General features: G+C 38.0%; 2 protein-coding genes across 4 annotated transcripts in view; both read right to left on the bottom strand.

Annotated features, from left to right (window-relative positions):
- The window catches only part of LOC106938137 (chloride anion exchanger-like), a gene marked incomplete at its 3' end in the record, with an annotated part of 13,162 nt that extends 11,394 nt beyond the window's left edge, over window positions 1-1,768 (bottom strand). The window contains exons 1-2 of the mRNA XM_015020005.1: window positions 555-1,768; window positions 284-423 (exon numbers count right to left, since the gene is read on the bottom strand). Of these exons, the coding sequence (XP_014875491.1) occupies window positions 284-423; window positions 555-685 (271 nt within the window). The remainder of the gene's footprint in view (window positions 1-283; window positions 424-554) is intronic.
- Window positions 1,769-2,630: 862 nt separating this feature from the next.
- Window positions 2,631-18,267, bottom strand: part of LOC106938136 (chloride anion exchanger-like) — a 16,909-nt gene continuing 1,272 nt past the window's right edge. Inside the window, exons 1-22 of one of the 3 annotated variants that reach the window (XR_001422540.1) lie at window positions 17,251-17,297; window positions 16,198-16,380; window positions 13,977-14,116; window positions 12,658-12,768; window positions 11,607-11,767; window positions 10,350-10,514; window positions 10,104-10,256; window positions 9,703-9,785; window positions 9,419-9,566; window positions 9,213-9,326; window positions 8,281-8,358; window positions 8,100-8,195; window positions 7,884-7,990; window positions 7,406-7,475; window positions 6,985-7,077; window positions 6,808-6,903; window positions 4,753-4,980; window positions 4,609-4,663; window positions 3,953-4,098; window positions 3,120-3,179; window positions 2,821-2,979; window positions 2,639-2,704 (exon numbers count right to left, since the gene is read on the bottom strand). Coding sequence is in view for 2 of the 3 variants with exons in the window: in XM_015020003.1 (XP_014875489.1) it covers window positions 2,672-2,704; window positions 3,120-3,179; window positions 3,953-4,098; window positions 4,609-4,663; window positions 4,753-4,980; window positions 6,808-6,903; window positions 6,985-7,077; window positions 7,406-7,475; window positions 7,884-7,990; window positions 8,100-8,195; window positions 8,281-8,358; window positions 9,213-9,326; window positions 9,419-9,566; window positions 9,703-9,785; window positions 10,104-10,256; window positions 10,350-10,514; window positions 11,607-11,767; window positions 12,658-12,768; window positions 13,977-14,116; window positions 16,198-16,328 (2,268 nt within the window). In the remaining variant the exon portion in view is untranslated. Of the gene's footprint in view, window positions 2,705-2,820; window positions 2,980-3,119; window positions 3,180-3,952; window positions 4,099-4,608; window positions 4,664-4,752; window positions 4,981-6,807; window positions 6,904-6,984; window positions 7,078-7,405; window positions 7,476-7,883; window positions 7,991-8,099; window positions 8,196-8,280; window positions 8,359-9,212; window positions 9,327-9,418; window positions 9,567-9,702; window positions 9,786-10,103; window positions 10,257-10,349; window positions 10,515-11,606; window positions 11,768-12,657; window positions 12,769-13,976; window positions 14,117-16,197; window positions 16,381-17,250; window positions 17,298-18,267 lie in introns of those variants that run through there. The other 2 variants (XM_015020003.1, XM_015020004.1) reach the window with 2 other exon arrangements.

Raw genomic sequence — 18,267 nt, 5'->3', positions numbered from 1 at the left:
GAACAGGAATAAGACTGATGGAGAATTTACAACTAAACAGGAAATTGACTTTGGTTTCACATATTAAATTTACTGTGATCTGCTGTGTAACTGCATCCAAGTATATCGATGGAAAGTTAGGTGGATGGTAAAAGTGCATAAGTCGAAATTCATATAGGTTTTTATACGAGTTTTAGTTTGTGAATTGAAGTGCTGAAATAAATGAAAGTTTTTTTTTTTTTTTAAAGAAAAAATGCAGCTGAAACGGTTTTTCCCTTCCAAACTGTCCGGCCGGTGTTCTGACCTTGCATGACGGCCACCAGTCCGGTGCTGACCCCAGACACCACATCGCCCAGCAGCCACTCTCTGACTCTGTACGTCCTCATCCAGCCAATCACAGGCAGAAGAGAGACCACTGCGTTTTTGGCACGATTTGCATTGCAGCTGCATCAACCGAACAAACACAAAGAAAACATAAATACAGTTCATCTGATTCTCTCTCTTACCTGTTTCGCAGAAAAGTTAAAAATGAGAGCAGTGATGCCACTGCGTTGATTGAGCCCAGGAACACTTACGTCAGGTTTTCCTTAACATGCTCCAGGAGCGCTTTGTGTTTCCTCTCGATTTTCTCATGGTCTTCAGCGAGGCTGTCTTCAGAGTACACAGGTCTAAAAACCACATACTGTTTTCTCGAAGTCACTGTCATTCCAGTGAACGTTTCTGAAAAGTCCAACTCCGGCAAAATGCAAAAGATCCTTTGAAGAACCTTTGGCCAAAGCCTCTAATCTGAAATTTGTCATCAGTCCCTTCACGATGCGGTTTTTGTCTGCGCTCTGTTCAATAATTAACACACAGATTTATAGTTCATTGGGTCGACATGTGCCATCTCTTTATTCTCTTTCTGTTACTTTACCTGGGAATGAGTGGAAGTGATAAACCAGCTAGAATTCAAGGACACTTCACATCATAATCGTTAATATCGTAGGGACTTTTTTGAGATTGATTTTAGGCTTATGATGTTGTTAATCATAAACTTCTACACAAAAACCTGAACTAAGGTTTGTCAGGAAGCCTTAGTGGTTTCTATTTCTAGTGGTTTTAGAAACATTAACTGATAACAAGATTAAAGGATTTACTTTCAATGGTGTTACAATCCTATGTGGGATTCCACAGGGAGTTGCTCTACTGTAGCAGTTAAGAGTTCAATATACTACCATAGAAGTTTTTATAGTATGTCTCTCACTCCTTATCATACTGTAAAATATCCATGAGCACAAAACAGACCAATACAAGTAAATTATATAAAGGTTATTTTTAATTTTGATAACAGAACTTTGGCAAAATTATTCATTTTTTAGATTCATTATTACAACAAAAATGGTCTACAAATTAAATGTTTACAGTATAAAAAACAGTATATGGCTTTTGTAATAAAACAGTACATTTGATTGAATGGTATAACAATATTTTCTATGTACAACAATATAAAAAAACCTGAAAACAAGCTGTTAAATTCATGATAAAAAAGAGTCTAAATGGAATGGATTTATTTACATCTGCACCTCATCTAGGTCCTATAATGTTTCTCACACAGAAACAGTCACATAAAACATTTTCTTTTATATATATAAAAAAAACTTACAATTTTGTAAACACAAGCTTAGATAAACAACAGACATGATATATGAAAGATATATGAAATGTTTTGCAGGAATTCATTACGTAACTGATCATTATCAGCGTAAAAACCTGATAAAAGCAGGAGTCCTGCCCACAGCCATCACTGTACAATAACACCCATGAATTTCTAGTTAATATGTCTTTTAAATTCCCTTTGGGATCAATAAAGTATTTTTAAATTTGAATTTGAGTGGTGGATGTTTGCTGTTCTGGAGCATCCAGGTGTGTGTTAACACGAATTCAAGAACACTTCACATCATAAGTGTGTGTTAACATGATGCCAAGACATCACTGATGACCTCAGGGAAACAACTGCTGCTGCCCATCAATCTGGGAAGAGTTATAGAGCCACGTTCAAACGTTTTCATGTGAAAGATGACTGAAAAGTGGAACAGATTTAAATTCCTCCCTAAGTGAATCTGGACTCCATGGACTTGAATTTGAATTGGGTCCGTTTTCCATTTGTTGTTGCTTGTCTGCAATACACAGATCCATGTTTGGATGTTTGACAGAAAACAAACTGCAACTTTTCATCATCGTCATCTGAATGTGAAGCCAGAAGCTAAAGCTTGACTTAAATCGGCTCAAATGGCTGAAAGACAACAGAACGGCCCAGTCAAAGTTCAAATCTAAACCTGATTGATGTTAAGCGATGGGGTATTAGGAGAAATGTGCATAAATCAGTTCCTGTAGCCATTCAGAATGATGTGAGAGACGAAAACAGTAGGAGTTGTTCCTGCTAGCGCCACCATGAGGTGAACTCTGTCTTTTCACGCTTGTGTTTTGTTTTTCAGTTAGATTTCATCATGTATTGTTAATCTGGGATTGTATTTACATTTTTTTTTCACCCAATGCAATATGGATTTACCTTTTCGTAATGATTTTACAATCATTTAAACCGTAATCTCTAAAACATATATTAATTAGGCATGATAAATAAAGCGATGTATAAAATATATAGTCTTCTTTTCTTTTTTGCCGTTTCGTTTATTGATTTCGTCTTCTGTCCCGGTTAGAACTTGGTCTCTGCAGCTGGCACTGGACCCTGCAAGACAAGAGTTTCACATGTATTTTTCACATTTTGCGTCTTTATGGAGGTTTTATGTGACAAACACATAAACAGAGCTGAGCACTTTTTAAAGTTTATATGTAAGAACTAACCAACAGATTATTCCTTCACTTTTACATTTCTCTGCTTTGCCTGTAGCTCAGAGTGAGGCTTATGGTCTGCATATAGACCGAAGCATGAGCTTATGAAGACGGCATGTTTTATTTCTTTGGAGTGGTGCTTTATGTGTTTCGTCCTTGACCTACATACAGCTGAATGAAATGAAACAAGTTAAATATTTCCCAAAACTCAAACAATGAGTGCACCGAGTGGCAATGACCCGACTGTACGGGACGATTACAACAGCAGGAAGCTTCAGCTGGGAAAAAAATAAATAAAAAAATCAGCTTACATTTTTATCTCTGCTCCTCAGATTGCCACTCGGATGGTGGACCGTCACTGTTGTCAGTATCTGTAGGGAAACATGAACACATTCAGGTTTTGTACATTTTGATTGTGCAGGTGGAACCAATCATGCTGGATAAAAATACAAACATTTCTCGCTTTTCGTTTCTGACATAAGACATTTCCAGTTTTAGATGAGTTGGGATTACTGCAGTTAGTTCTATTTGCTAAATTCTGCCTTCAAATTAGACGTTTGTAGTTCGTCCTGTGGATGTGAGCATCCTGCTTTCTTGTGTGACATCACAGGGAAGTGGAAAGAAAGCAGGAAGAGAATTGTGGGCTTCCTCCAAAAGTTAGGTGATCGCATGTTGAAATAATTACAGAATGTCCAGCATTGTGCTGGTCAGGAAAGAGACGGGTTCTGTGACCCAGAGGTGAAAGTGTTTGGGTGTAGAAGGCTGGCCCAGGAAGTTAAAGTTGCTTCCAAATAGACATTAATCCTCAGTATAACAGCAGATTAGTTATGAGCGACGTCAGAACAGCAAAGTGTAGATTTTAGTTCTAGAACTTCAAATAAGATCTAGAGAAGTTTATAGATTCATGCCTGAAACGTTTAATCTAAGACATACAGTTAATGCAATTCAATCTAAATACTAAACTTCAGAGTTTGAAGAATGTAAGAAAGAAAAAGAAAAGAAAAATTGCAACATTTGTTTAGCATATAGAGTGCTGTTGGTGATCCTAACTGAGCTAAAACAGGAAGCGTTTAGTCTGATTTAATGTCAGACAACTAGGAAACGGTTGCCAGTCGTGATGTGATCTAATGAGAAGGTTTTTAACCTTATCCCGGTCTGCTTTCCTTTCTGTCGTCTCTGGATGTTTCTCCAAAATGTGCAGCATGGCGTCGTGCAGCGTTAGGAAGAACATGGAGGGCTGAACCTCCTCATCAAAGAAGCAACACTTGTGGAGTTTCTCCAGGATGTACGCTGTGGATCAGAAGAAATGAGAGTTGCATCAAAACTTCCTGTTTCTGTTGATGTGAGAGCTTTAGTTTATGTCTTTTCAAAATCAGTTAGTTTTAGTCTTGGTGTGATGCTTTAAACTCAACTTCCAATATTCGTACTGGACTGTCAACTTAAATGCAAATGAAAGACGACACTGGAAGTCTACAATTTTTGCTCATTCTTCTTGGTAAAACAACCCGACTCAGTCAGATTGGATGGAGAGAATCTGTAGAAATCTATTTTCAGATTCTCATTCAGATTTACATCTGGACTTTGACTGGGCCATTCTAACAAATCTAAACCATTCTGATGTAGCTCTGGCAGTCTGTTAGGGTCATAGTTCTGCTGAAAGGTGAACTTTGACCTGGTATCAAGTCTTTTGCTGTCTCTTTTCTTGTGTTTCTTCGATTGATGAACCAGAGAAAATGGACATTTTAAAGATGAAGCTGCTAACGGTGTTGGAACTTGTCGGAACCGGAGTTTCACACTTACGATCACAAGCTACGATGTAGACCTCAACTTCAACACGGACCAGTTCTTTCAGCAACTGCAAAGGAAACGGAGAGATGAAGGTGGTAGGGGAAAAGGTGGGAGCGATAAGAAGATATTCAGATCACAGGAAACAGAATCCCTCACGGTTTTGAGTCCCTTCAGTCCAGATATGTCCAGAAAGGAGACAGCAGCGAAGTCCAGCACCAGGCTGTGGATGTCCACCCTGGGAACCACCATGTTGGCAGGAAGCTCGGCGTTCCAGTCGATGCGGATGGGAAGGTCCTTGAAGTCGATGGGCTTGTCCAGCTCCTCGTTGTCGCTGTCTTCTAACGGGTCCACCAGGGAACCGTTTGTTGTGTTCAGGAACCCTTTCTGCAGCAGGAAAACATAGATTTATTTTTAATCAGGGAGATTTTAAACATTTTAAATGGCAGATAGATTCCTTCTTACTGGGATCTTTACTGGTAGCTATGGTGCCAAATGCAAATCCACAATGTTTTTAAGGCATTTTTGTCATAGTGGAATAACAAGACAGTTAAAATGTCACCAGGATGTTTTCTACATACAGTGGACCTCCATCTATTCACAGTTCAGTATTCATGGATTTTTTTGTGGAACGTAATTCATTCATTCATGGGAAACCTGCCAATCCAAAGACTTTTTGTAGCATATCTAGAAAAAATGCTGTTCGGCGCATTATTGACTGGTATTTACATGCAAATGAAGGATGGAACGATGGAAATGTCTTTGGGATGTTATTCTGAATGTTCTCATGTTGCAGATTACTGACTGCATTTTCAATAATCGTTAGTCTGTGTGCCTGATTTTTTTTTTTACAGTGCAAACTACAAACCAAAGTAAAACAAAGTATCGTTCAAAGTGATATTAAATGTCCATGTCAGACACACTCAGTGTCCTCATTTTTCACAAATGTACAATGTGAATAATATGAATAGTTTGAAATGTAATCAAAGAGTCTGTTAATGACCATTCAGTGCTGGATTCAACAATGTTATTACAGAAACATTGTTTTAGTTTATGTCAATATGGGGAATGATGTCTGTTTGACTTCTGCATATTTCATTAATTATTAAAGTCAAGTTAAGCAGTCTTAACTTGACTTTAATCACACATCCTGGTCTTGGATGTTCTGGAAGAGCAAAATAAGGGATTATCGACAATCCACCTTTTGTTTTTTTATGGGTTACTGGCACAGATAGAGGAAGATAATTCCAATCAGACCATCGTAAATCTTTATCTATACAACACAAAAGCACGAGAACTGTCAGGATCACAGGCTTGTTTGTGTCCCATCACAACGTTTAATCTTGATAGAAGGAAATAAATCTGTCACTGTTTACTAGAAAGCATATCTGCACTCGGTTCGATTGGGGTTTTTCCAAATGAGGATGATTCGTTTTATATGGAAGTCAGATTTGTTTACATGCCAGCAATTACGAATAATTCTCTGCTTTTTCCTACATTATCAGCTGCTTATATCATGTAGATCAAATTTATTGGTTTCTGTTGAATTGTCTCTACCGCCACAACATTTACGCACAAGTTATGCTATGCTATATATAGTTTTAATTTGTTTTTACTGTATTTCTTATTTTTATGTATGAAATTGGATGAATGTTTGTATCTTGTGGTGTTTATTTTATGTGACTACGGATGGAAATGAACATTTAGCTAAATCTGGCATATTTACCACAACTAACATGCACTGCTCCATTTAAATAAAATCAATCAGTTCGTTGTATAAGTTTTAACATGAACATGGTTGAACAAGTTGCTATAATATGTCAAACATATTCTATACATTCCAATTAGACATTTTTTTCTAAAACTGTCCTAAACTGGTACAATGTCCCAAGTCCTACAGTGCCGTCTTTTCCTTTCTGCAACACAATGACATGGTCTGTTAACAAATTACAGGTTTTTTTTTTTCCTTTATGCTATTTGTACGAACTATTTCAAGATGCATTTCCTATTTTGCAAATGACGATGAGAATTTGATAAATGCACCAAAGCGATAGGCTGGGTGTGTTTCACTGTTGAAAATTCACAGTTATATCAAAGCAAGACGAGGTGGCGATATCAGTGCAGATGCTGAGTTGCTCAACCTTTTGTTGTGCTGTGGAACGGTTTATCTGAGTGAAAGTCTCGTGCTGTTGTCACTGAACAAATAATACTCACCGATGTCCACTGGAGGTCACCTTTCTTCAGAAGTTTCCGGATTCTACTTAGAGCTTTGTTCCTTTTTTTCAACACTCTCAGAGGATTGAAGCCAAGCTGAAAACAAAAGGATCAAATTTATAAGATAAATGTGCATGTATCTTTTTAAGAAAGCGTGTATGCTGTGTTGAAACTTACAGCTTCCACTAGCTTGTTCCTAAAGAAGTCCATGTTGGCGAAGAAGATTGGGGACGGGATTCTGAAAATCTTCACCCCCTCTGGTTCATTTATCTGTGGAACATCAGGATCACCAAGCATAAGTTATTGTAAATGTGTGGTAGAGTATACAGACACCCAATGACCAGAAGACGGGCAGCGTTGTGCAATAGCTTCCATGCCCTTTGAAATTTAATGCATTTTGTCACGTCAAAACCACAAAGCAATGTAGCTCACATGGAATTTAACTGACAGACACAAAGTTGTGTTTAATTCTAACGTACAAATGTATCTTTTTGGTTGTAAAATGTAACATAGCTCGAGTTGTTTTGTGTCAAAATCTCATGCTACTTATAGCTTGCTGCATGACAGATGTAAAGAAGGCTAAAGGTGGCTAACTTACAGAGATGTAGTCCTTCCTGTCTTTGTAAATTTCTGTCCCCTCAATGTTGGCTAGCACACTGCAGCGAGGGCTGAAAAAAAAGAAACGCAATAAAAGTTTAACATTGGTACTTTCTAAATCTGCTAGCTATCAACTGTGTATTGAGAGTGCTAGGATAACTGCTTCACTTGCTATGTTACATACTCAAAACCTTAATTGTTCTTGCTTAAACCAGTTTTTACATGATTGGGAAACACTGGGCTCAAGTCTGCCAAAACCACCATCTCACTACCTGTATATTAGCATGCGTTGTGTTAGCATGCTAAAATAAAAGAAACTCTTGGAAATCCACGGATACCTGGGATTAACAGCTGGTAGGCTGGAATTTCTACAACAGGCTAACTTAGTGGCATTATATTAGAGCATCGTAATATTTATTTGTCAGTTGTAATTTAGAGTTTTTGTTACATCAGGAAGTAGACCCTGGCAAGATACTAACAACTGAACCCGGAGGACGACGCAGATCAACTCCACACCAAGACTAACAGCCAATCCAAGATCCAGCCCCAGCAGGATGGCCGCTCCGCAGGTGACCATCCACACCACCTATACATGCCAAGAAGAAGTACTTGTTTTTGTTAACTGATCTTTATTAACTCAGTTGGTAAGACTGTGAACATTTTTCCTAAAATAACTCAATTGTTTGATATCTTACACAATCTGGCCTGTCTCTCCTCCACAGGTAAGGAATTTCATTGAACTGCATCAGCATGCCCTTCAGGTTGATGATGACCACGGCACCCAGTACAGACTGTCAAAACGCCGGGACAAGAGTTCCTTTCAGAGACCTGATTCTTTGGCAGTGTCTCAGTTTTAGCAGACTGTAGTTCTCTTACCTTTGGTAAAGGCTCAAGAAGATATCCAATAGCCAAAGTGACAATCATCACTATAACAGCTGATAGTAAACCAGCGATCTGAAAAAAAATACAAAAAAACCATCAGACTGGGAAATCCAGATAACTAAAACAATCAGAAGCATATTTGTAAGGATTTGTGAATGATTTCAAGTGTCTTAAGTGACATAAATATTTCTTTAAAGGAGAAAATATCATATTCAAGCAACAGAAAAACAAAAAGGTTTGGAAGAATGCAAAGGATATTAATCCCAGCAGGTCTTTACATTGATTTTCAACGTGGATATGGCAATTCTAAAACATGTAGCCATGACTACCATATGTTTACATTGAGTCCATATCGACACTGTCTTGAAGCCTGTCACCATTTTTAATTGAAATATGTCAAATTGATTCCCCCGGATTATGAAACAATTGGATTTTTATATCTAATGGAAACAACAATCATAAACTAATAGATCAGGTCACAACACTGCTGATGTCATGGCAACAACAGTCAGCAGTGAGACCACGAGATAGACGTAAATGTTGAAATGTATTCTTTTACTGACAATTAGCCAGAGAAGAAATATTTTTCCTCTATCAGTTGTGTAGCGTTATCTTTATGTGACTTTGAAGGGCTAAATAATACCTTATTGTGAGAGAAGTAAATGCAGATGGATGTGTGGAGTGTCCTTGGAATAGTATTTATACAACTAGATTACTATATTGCAGTTAAAGGCCTAAGAGTAAAACATGCACTGATTATGTGGAAAAAATGAGACTTTCACAATCAATCTATGATCTCACAGAGTTCTGTTTTGGAGATGCAAGAGGGCTGTATAGTTGTACTTAAATCCACTCTATCAGGTTGTCTAAAATAAACCCCTTTATCAACTGCAATAAATATTAATCAGTACAACTGCTCATTTTACCTGAGTTTTTCCCCCTGTACTTTCTTGTACCGCACTCCTGGAAAGCGTTGTACTTGCTGCGAAGGCCTTGAAGGACGCTCCAAAGATATTGCTAACTCCAAAGGCGATCAGCTCCTGTAGCCAGGACCGAGAGAAATCGTGCCTTGGTACAGAGGTACACATCACAAGCATACTGGACCGTTTATCTAGTCAGTGTTGCAGCATACCTGGTTTCCATCTATTGTGTAATCATGTTTTATAGAATAGACTTTTGCCACAGAGAAGGCCACAGCAAAACCCACTATAGCCATTGGGAAAGCTTCCATCGCCGTGTGCTGGAAGACCTGAAGGTTTGGGGCGACTGGAGGCTCGTATCTGAAGCAGCACACAACCCGTCAGACAAATGTAATCCATATACTATTAGCATTAAAACAAAAACACTTGCCTACAAAGTATTCTGCCATGTTTTAGCCAATCAAAGTAAATCCAAGATAGAACAAATTCTACTCACCCTAGGGGAATTTTTCCAACAACGTCAATGCCATATCTGGTCCGGAAGTCAAAAGCATAAGAAACTCCACAAGTAATAACAGTCTAGGGAGAACACAGGGAACATGGGGGTCAAAACTAGACGATACGCATAATTGGTGTTATTAGATTTATAATAATACAGTTAATAATCCTTTATTTGTTCCCCCACTGAGGGACAAATAAAGGTGTCTAATTATGTGCTTCTGTTTTAGTTTTGTATGTCCAATTGTAATACCTCATCAGAAACCTTGTGACCTTATGTCACTTTAAAAGGTATTTACAGCTATAAAATTAATCCTAACCTAAACCTGTGCTATCACTGCGTCTGTCAGATAAGAAAACAGTTATAACTATGAAAGATGTTTCACAACGCTTGCTCACCATGATAACCTCTATCGGGATGGGAACAGGCAGTTTAGATTTGTATCTGTCATTTAGCTCTTTCACAAGAAACACCGTCACCATGATCACAAGGGAGATCACAATGTCACACACGTTGCTGGACGTGATCTTCTTGAAGATAATCTCCAGAGTCTGAAAAACACAGCAGGAGTTTAAGGGATAAACCGCCTCGTCACTCCCTTTCCAGCGTTAAGGTGAGAAAAGGACTGAACAATTTGTAATTACATATATAAGGGAGAGGGGTCCACTGATGCCAGGAACCTGGAGCCCCAACACAAACTTTAACTGAGACACAAGGATATGGATGGCAGCAGCTGTGGTGAACCCGGAGACCAGGGTGTCAGACAGGTACATGACCACGAAGCCCACCTGTAGGATTCCCATTGCCAGCTGGAAAACAAAGAGAAATCCATTTGAATTTGCTTAGAACATTAAAGATGTTAGAAATATTCTGAATGTCTCATTTTCCACATTTTACCATACAACTTTAATTTTAAGGCATGTCTCTGTACAGAACAAACTGAATTATATACACAAATTCATTCTGTTAAAAAATGATATGAGTTCATGTTTACTTGCTCATACAGTTACTAAAGTGTTCATAGTGCACAGAATTTTAAAGGAGCAGTACTGTGTATTTTCCTGACACATAGTGCCATTTTATAAAATTTTACCTCTGTCTCTTTAAAATATTCTGCTCTTTTCTGAAGAACCCATTGAAATTGTAGCCCCGGTTTGACATATTATGGACGGTTCTACAGCTCATCCGCTTCAAGATTCGACTTGAAGGTGTGAAGCACTTTCTACTGCCTTGTTGCTGAAATGTGCCACATACATACATTTAGCTTGACCTGTTAAGTCCATTACAGATTTGGCCACTGTCACCTTGTTCTCCTTACCATTGACATCAACATGGCATTTTTACAGCTGCTTATTCAATATTTTCCAGTTTCAGACTATTGTCTGTAAAACTAAGAGATGACTGTGCCTACAAACACCAGCAGATCTGCAGCACCGGCACATCACTGCCAACATAAGTAACCTTTGGCAGAGACTCGAGGTCAACTGGTTAATTACACAAGTACCTTTCTCAGTGTAATGCTACCATCCCAACTGTATAGCTAAGCCATGCTAATCCATTCAAGGCAACAGAGATTTCATGGATAGTTACAATGGGCGTGTGAGATACGGCTGAGGTCACATGAACATTTAACTTTCATTTGCCACTGTGGCTGCCCATCATCAGCTCTTATCAAGGTGAGCTCAGTAGCTTCTTTTAGCAGAGACAAGTCCTCTTGCCAAGTCTGAATGGCATCTTGTTTCTGGTGCAATAAACGTGTTGGGAAATAAAACAACAACCTTGGTTTGGATGTATTTACTGACTAAAACGTGGCTGTAGAACATTGTGTCTTTTCTGTCTGTTATTTTCCATTGTTAGTAGATACTGACGTAATGAACTGAAAGGTTAAAAAGCTTTCCGACCTGCATGATGCCAACGAGGAAGGTCACAGAGGAGGCCACCAACACTCTCTGCTCGTCTACCGTCAGACCTGAAAATCCTGTGATGTTGGCAGCTGGCCCTTCGTCTGGGATGAGTCTAGTCACCACCGAGCCAATCATCAGACACAAGACTGGAAAAGGACCTGCAGAATAGAAAGGTAGTGAAGTGCATAGTTTAATTACTTGAGTGTTCGCCTTGAGATGACATATACAGACTTATTTGTACCTGGCCTGGCCCAAGCAGGCGGCCTGTTCATCAGCTCCTGCTAGATCCTAACCTTTCTGTTTCTCTCTTTATGCTTCTGAAGTTTGGTTCTTTTGTTGTAGCCATTTTAGGCTGTACCCAGAATGGATCTGATAGGTTTGTGGATGACCTTGATTTCTTTTTTTTTTTCCTGTCAAAATTTTCCCAAAGATCAACTGCTCCAACACCATTGTTCAACTTTGCCAACTATCATCAGGAAGAAGGCAAAGACTCATCGTCCTGAAGGACTGGAACTTTGGGTGCTTAACTTTCACATATTTTAATCATCTCTGGTCCGCTTGGCGTTGGAACAGCGCTGGAATCCACTTCAATCAAACCAAATTCTAAAAACAAGGTTTAAACAGAGCAGCAATAAAAGACAAAATTCTAAATTATATTTTTGGAGTACATCATCCCATTTCAAGGAAATGTTCCAGTGATCAGAAGCTAGAGGACCAACTGCTGCTGAACATCAGAGTCTGAAACCTTTTCAAAATCTCAGGCTGTGGGAGATAAATCTGAGATCATCTGGTCTTCATCAGATGACCTCTAGGGACATCTGATGAAGACCACTGCATTTTATTTTGTCCCAGGTCAACTAATTGGTTTTTGGGTGAAGTCTTTAGTCCTTTAGATATTATTAGAACACTATGGCATTCTAGAAATGGTTAATTATTTTCACAACTCATCAAAAATACTTGACTAATAGGAGAAATAAATGGTTTCTTTGAGAGTTCTTTGAGAACTCAGTTTTTCACAGACAGATTGTTTGCTGAATGTCAGCCTTACCCACTGAGATGTGTCTAGAGGTGCCCAAGAAAAAGTAGGGGATGATTGGAAAGAAGGCAGCAAAGAGTCCATACCAGGGAGGCAGAGAGGCCAGCAAGCAGTAGGCAAGACCTGGAACACAACAACGACAAACGTTAACAGAGTCACGGTACGTTGGTAATGTCTTTTAGTCAAAGCAGGTTACGTTTATTTTAAAGGCTCACTAGAAACGACAGCTGGTGACCAGGAAGAGAAGTAGAAACTTTAGTTACACATTACAATAAACAGGAAAGGTAATAAAACACTTACTAATATGTAATGTAATAAAATACTGAGAGGAAAATATGGGGTTTCTTGGAAATGAAATTTTAAGGTTGATCTAAAATCTAATTGGAAGTGATTTACGATAGCCATACGCTAAGGAAATGAGTTTATGTATCCTGGATCCGATGAGGCCATGATAACAAGGCCCTATTTAATACCACACAAGTAATTTCATGACTTTTGAATGTCACTGAGAAACTTTTTTTTCTTTGATAGAAACCTAAATTTAAAGGAATATGTTTTTTTTGTTGTTTTTACCATTTTTGTTCGTCACAGTTGAATATTACACAAAAAGTTTTAAGATGGGATTTCATGAATGGCTCCAGACGACCCAGTTTCAATGTAGGAGCTTTTTGAGTACCATTAACAATTATTTATTTTTTTGTCCTCACTAATACTGAGAAAGATCACATCTACCCCATATTGAATTTTGCATAACACTAATTATATATTAATATGGGTGTGATCTGTGTAGCTGTAATGCTTCCTTAACACATATCTATACAACAGCATGCAGAGAGAAACGTATGGACCCCTGAACAGAGTCTTGAGGTACTCCTCCAGAGAGGAGGCCAGAAGAGTAAACCCTCAGGTAGGTGTATGGTGAAACCTTTATTCTATCTCTATTCTATCAGAACCTTCATTGCCAACGCAAAGTTCCAAACAGAAAAGAGACAAACAGTTGTGTGTATTAAAACAGCATAACATCAGGATCATCAACATTCCTTAGATTAAGACAACCAGCCGTTGTCCAGTCAGAGATGTGACGTACATAGATAAGCAGCGTGGCTGAACATTTACCAATCCACTTCTGGGTATGTATGTTGCGTGTGCACATTCAGAGGAAAATTAATTACCAAAGGAAGCATTTTCACTGATGCACATTTTACGTTAACGAGTAGCAAGATCCCATCAGCCGTCAGTCTGGACCGTTTCACCTGCTGTTATCCCATCAGGATGAAGTCTTCTTCTGCTGCGTTTGTTTGGGACTCGGTGAACACGCCGTTGAATCTTACCTTGCAAGACAGCCACCAGTCCTGTGCTGACACCAGACACGATGTCACTGAGCAGCCACTCTTTGATTCTGTAGATTTTCATCCAGCCTATGATCGGCAGCAGAGAGAGAGCTGCGTTCTTGGCCCGTTTGGCGTCACATCTGAGGCCGGGCAAAACAGAAACACAGGCAAGACAGTCACTGCCTGGATGGGTTCAATGAATGTTTAAGTAGCTAAAACACACTACAGTATTTCCCAGCCATAATTAAGTGTTTTTACTTGCATATTTGAGCAATGCTGGTAAAAACGTAGCTGTGTTGTGGGCAGGGGGTTTGCTGAGTTAGGGGAGATACAATCACTTCAGAAACAAAATTCCATCAGTTGCCCATAATCCATTTTCTGTGTTTTTTAATGATGTCCAGTCAATGGGAAAATAAGTCGTTATATGAGACTTATTTTGTATAAATCTTATATAAAAACTTATACAAGTATGAATACTTGTATAAAGACTTTATAATTGTATATGTAGGGTAATTCATCCCTACATCAATTATCTTTACATACTTAGGTTGCTATTAGCCAAGTGAAGAACGGTGCCTGTTTTTCTTCACACACGCTTGGAATTCTAGATGTCAGTCAATTAGACCACAGAATTTTGTTTCTCTTGGTGTAATAAGGAACTTTTTGGTTAAATTCAGTTATCTGTAAAAGCCTGATCAATGTGAGGAATGGTTGATCTGGGTGGAAAAGAAAGGCAGAAAATATCCCATTATGGGATATTTTGGACAAAATTGCACTTTGATTGGTTTTAGATTAAGTCTGTTACACAATATGGCAAAAATAAAGATGTGATAACTTTCTCGCCTATACCAGATGAACATTTCAACAGCTTTAAGTTTTCAGAATCTCACATAAATTTATTTAACAATTACGAATGGATATAATGTGGAACATATTTGTTGTGTCAAACCAAATAATGACAAATTATTTATTATTTAACTAGAGTAAAAGAAAGTTTTAAAAAAATCAAGTAAATCTTTATCTGCATTACGGAAAAAACATGAAATATAATGGGTCGTTTTTAATTGCCAAAACATCTTTAGATTTAAATCTATTCTGAACCATTTTGATCTTTTATAATTTGTTTTGAGAATCTAAAGTTGGGGACTGTCAGTGGAAAATTACTCCTACGAGACAATAAACTGGGACAGGTTTGTTCATCTCCTGATCTATGACTTTGCGATTAAATATTTACTTTTCCTACATTTCCAATATAGAACAGGAATACACTTTATTGTCCCACAGTGGGGAAATTGATGTCAGACGGTGAACCCTGACTGAATATAAAATGTGTGATGTTTAGAATGTGGAGTGCTGCCTGGGAGCCTGGCTGGATGGTTGAAGTAAGAAACTCAACTGTAACTGCTTTCTAAAAGCCAAACAAGGTTTAAAGGCTCTACATACGAGCAGATGTTCAGGGGACTTAGGACTTAAACATTGTAAACCCTGACCTGAACAAAGACCTCGGTTTAAAACATAAAAGTCAAGCTGAAGTTCAACAAAATGACAGTAAAACTTGCTCACTTTGTCTTCTTCAGCAACAAATTTTTCCACAGTTCATTTATTTAAGTCCAGCCTAACTGAATGCTAAAGCTCTCAAGTTAGTCTAGAGGTAGGGTGAGTCAGAAATGATGAAAATCCAATGTTAAAGTTGCAATCCAGATTTAAGTGAAACTGTATTTACTTTGTATAATTTGCCGCCTATACAAAGATTATGAAATTGTTTTTCAATTATCTTTGGTTACTTTTCCTGAAAAAGTTTATTTTATCAATATAAAATATGTCTTACAAAAATTAAGCATCCAAGTCTTTGATGACATCACACAAGGGACCTGATTGGAGCTCTTTGAAATTCTCACACTTGTTTTTCTTCTTGTTCTTTGCTGCATGCTTCTGATTAAATTCATCCTTCTTGTGACAGAACTTGTGTTCTGTCCAGGTTATTTACTAATGGTAGCTAATTGGCTCTTTTTTTTTGCCTTTTGTGATGTCATCAACTCAAATGATCACAAAGCTGGATTAGCCATTTACTAAATTTGAGATTTTTAAAAACGTGACAGTTTGTGAACTCCTGAAGTGGAAATTCATACATCAGTATCCAGCTGTGCCTTTGTTGACTGTCTACATTTGATAATAAAAAAAAAAAAGTTTCTTTAAGACCAAAGGGGGGGGTATTCCATACCTGAAGTACTGCTTGACATGGTCCAGGGCTGTCTTGTGATGCCTGTAGACCTTCTTGTGCTCCTCGTTGAATGAATCCTCAGAGTACAGCGGCCTGGCCACCACATACTGCCTGGCTCCTGCTCGCATCATGTTGCCTTTGCTGTTTGGAGGACCGCTGCTGCCTGCTATGTGACTCTAAGGCCTAATAATCACATTATGTCAGGAGGAGAAAACATGTGTTACCTTTGAACGTCACTTTTCAAAGATTAATAACAGTGAGCAGCAGAAGCTCCAGATCCTCAGATTCAGACAGAACATGAAAACCAGGCGGAGTGATTTGACAGCCTCTGTTTTAGCTCCCAATCAGAGAGGAGCGCCTAGAATTGTAACTAATGCTCACTTTTTGCAGCAACTTTGTATTTAGTCTATCAGCTTTTTTTTTTTTTTTTTTTTTTTTGGGACAGAACCATATAGTTCTTGTTACAAATGGGTCATTTGGGGTCATTTTAGTTTCTGTCATGTTAGTTTCTGTGTCATTTTAGTTGATTAAATGTGGACTATAGATAATGAAATTCACAGTAAAATTTTTAGACTAAAATGCGAAATCTTCCCCAGAATAACGGGACTTTACCTCGTATCATCGGTCACTTTTACTGTTATAAAAAATTAGATTTAAATTCCTGCTGAAATGTTCATCTTTTTAAATAATCATTTTTGCTAGTCATGCTGCAAGACATTTTCTTTAGGTTTTAATCCTGTAGGTCCCAAAAAAAAGACAAAAATATATATTTTTGCTATCAAAATTCACTCTCATTTTAGCAATAAAACTTCTTAGGCTAGAATAAATTTTTAATTTCATGTGTAAATCATTTGAAAAATTGCCAAAGAACTTTATATTATTATTTTTAGTTGTTTTTTTTAATATATAGAATAGAATAGAATAGAATTCAACTTTATTGTCATTACACCGTCACAAGTACAAGCAACAAAATGTAGTTTACATCTATCCAAAAGTGCTATACAGGGTATAAATATTCCCGTTTTATATGTAGTGGTTTATTATTCCACATACCTCATGCACTCCTGTTGTAAGCTTTCTTGCTCTGTTGCTCTCGTTCCAGCACCCAGGGATCAACTGGGACCTCAGATGCTTCTGCTATCAATAAATGCTGCTTATCACGACTGTAATTATTAACAGCAATTATGATGGCACGGGGTGTCGGGTGGTTAAACTAACATTAAAACTGTCAGAAAGGCTGAGTTAACATTATTTAGCAGCGGAGTCGTTTTCTTGACGTTTTCGGCTATAGACATAATGGGGAGAGTGGCTGTGCTGGACCGGTGATTTGATCTATGCGATCAAAGCTGAGCCAAAATGTTTTTGTATCTATAAATAATAATGATAATAACCAATGACATATTGGCTGCCTCTTTTTTTCTTCATTAGTACATCATGTTGGTGACTGAAGTGACTTCAATACATTGCTTCCGACAGGTTGGCAGAAGAAATGCTGTCCAGAATGTTTCTATAAGCTGACTAATTTCTATAATGCCTAATGTCTGAGTTGTGTTCATGATAATAATTTTTGACATTTTTATGCTTTATGTTGTAGGTGGTGAAAAATGCTCTCCAGGGTAAACCGGGTGGACAAAATATTTTGAATGATTGTGATGGTGACACACACAGAGGTGGGTCTGGTTAGTTTTGCTCACACTTCTCTTTAAAAAATGTTTATGTATTGTCCTAATGTGTCTACTATTTATACTGTTGTTCCTCCAGGCTGGGAAAACCAGGCATTCTTCTGTTGGTTCATGTGCTTAGTCCTACATCCAAAGGCCACAAGAAGACTCCAAAACAGCTCATGTCAAACTGTGGACCATGTTTTCAGATATGTGCAGGTATGTGGTTATTCTAATGATCCTACTTCTTTGTAGAAGCACTTTCTCATTGGCTTTGTTTGCTATCTGAATGTAGCTGTGCTGCTAAATATATTTAATAATTTTTATTATTCGTCTTCTTATCATTATGTCAAAGATGCAAGCCAGTGTTGAAGCCTTCCTCATTGCCGTGCAACCAGGACAGCCCTTC

This window comes from Poecilia latipinna, unplaced genomic scaffold (genome assembly GCF_001443285.1).
Source record: "Poecilia latipinna isolate Pla-1442-1.1 unplaced genomic scaffold, P_latipinna-1.0 Scaffold2517, whole genome shotgun sequence".
Lineage (NCBI taxonomy): Eukaryota > Metazoa > Chordata > Actinopteri > Cyprinodontiformes > Poeciliidae > Poecilia > Poecilia latipinna.
Note: the sequence above shows the minus strand (reverse complement) of the source record. Positions and strands in the feature narration are given on the sequence as shown.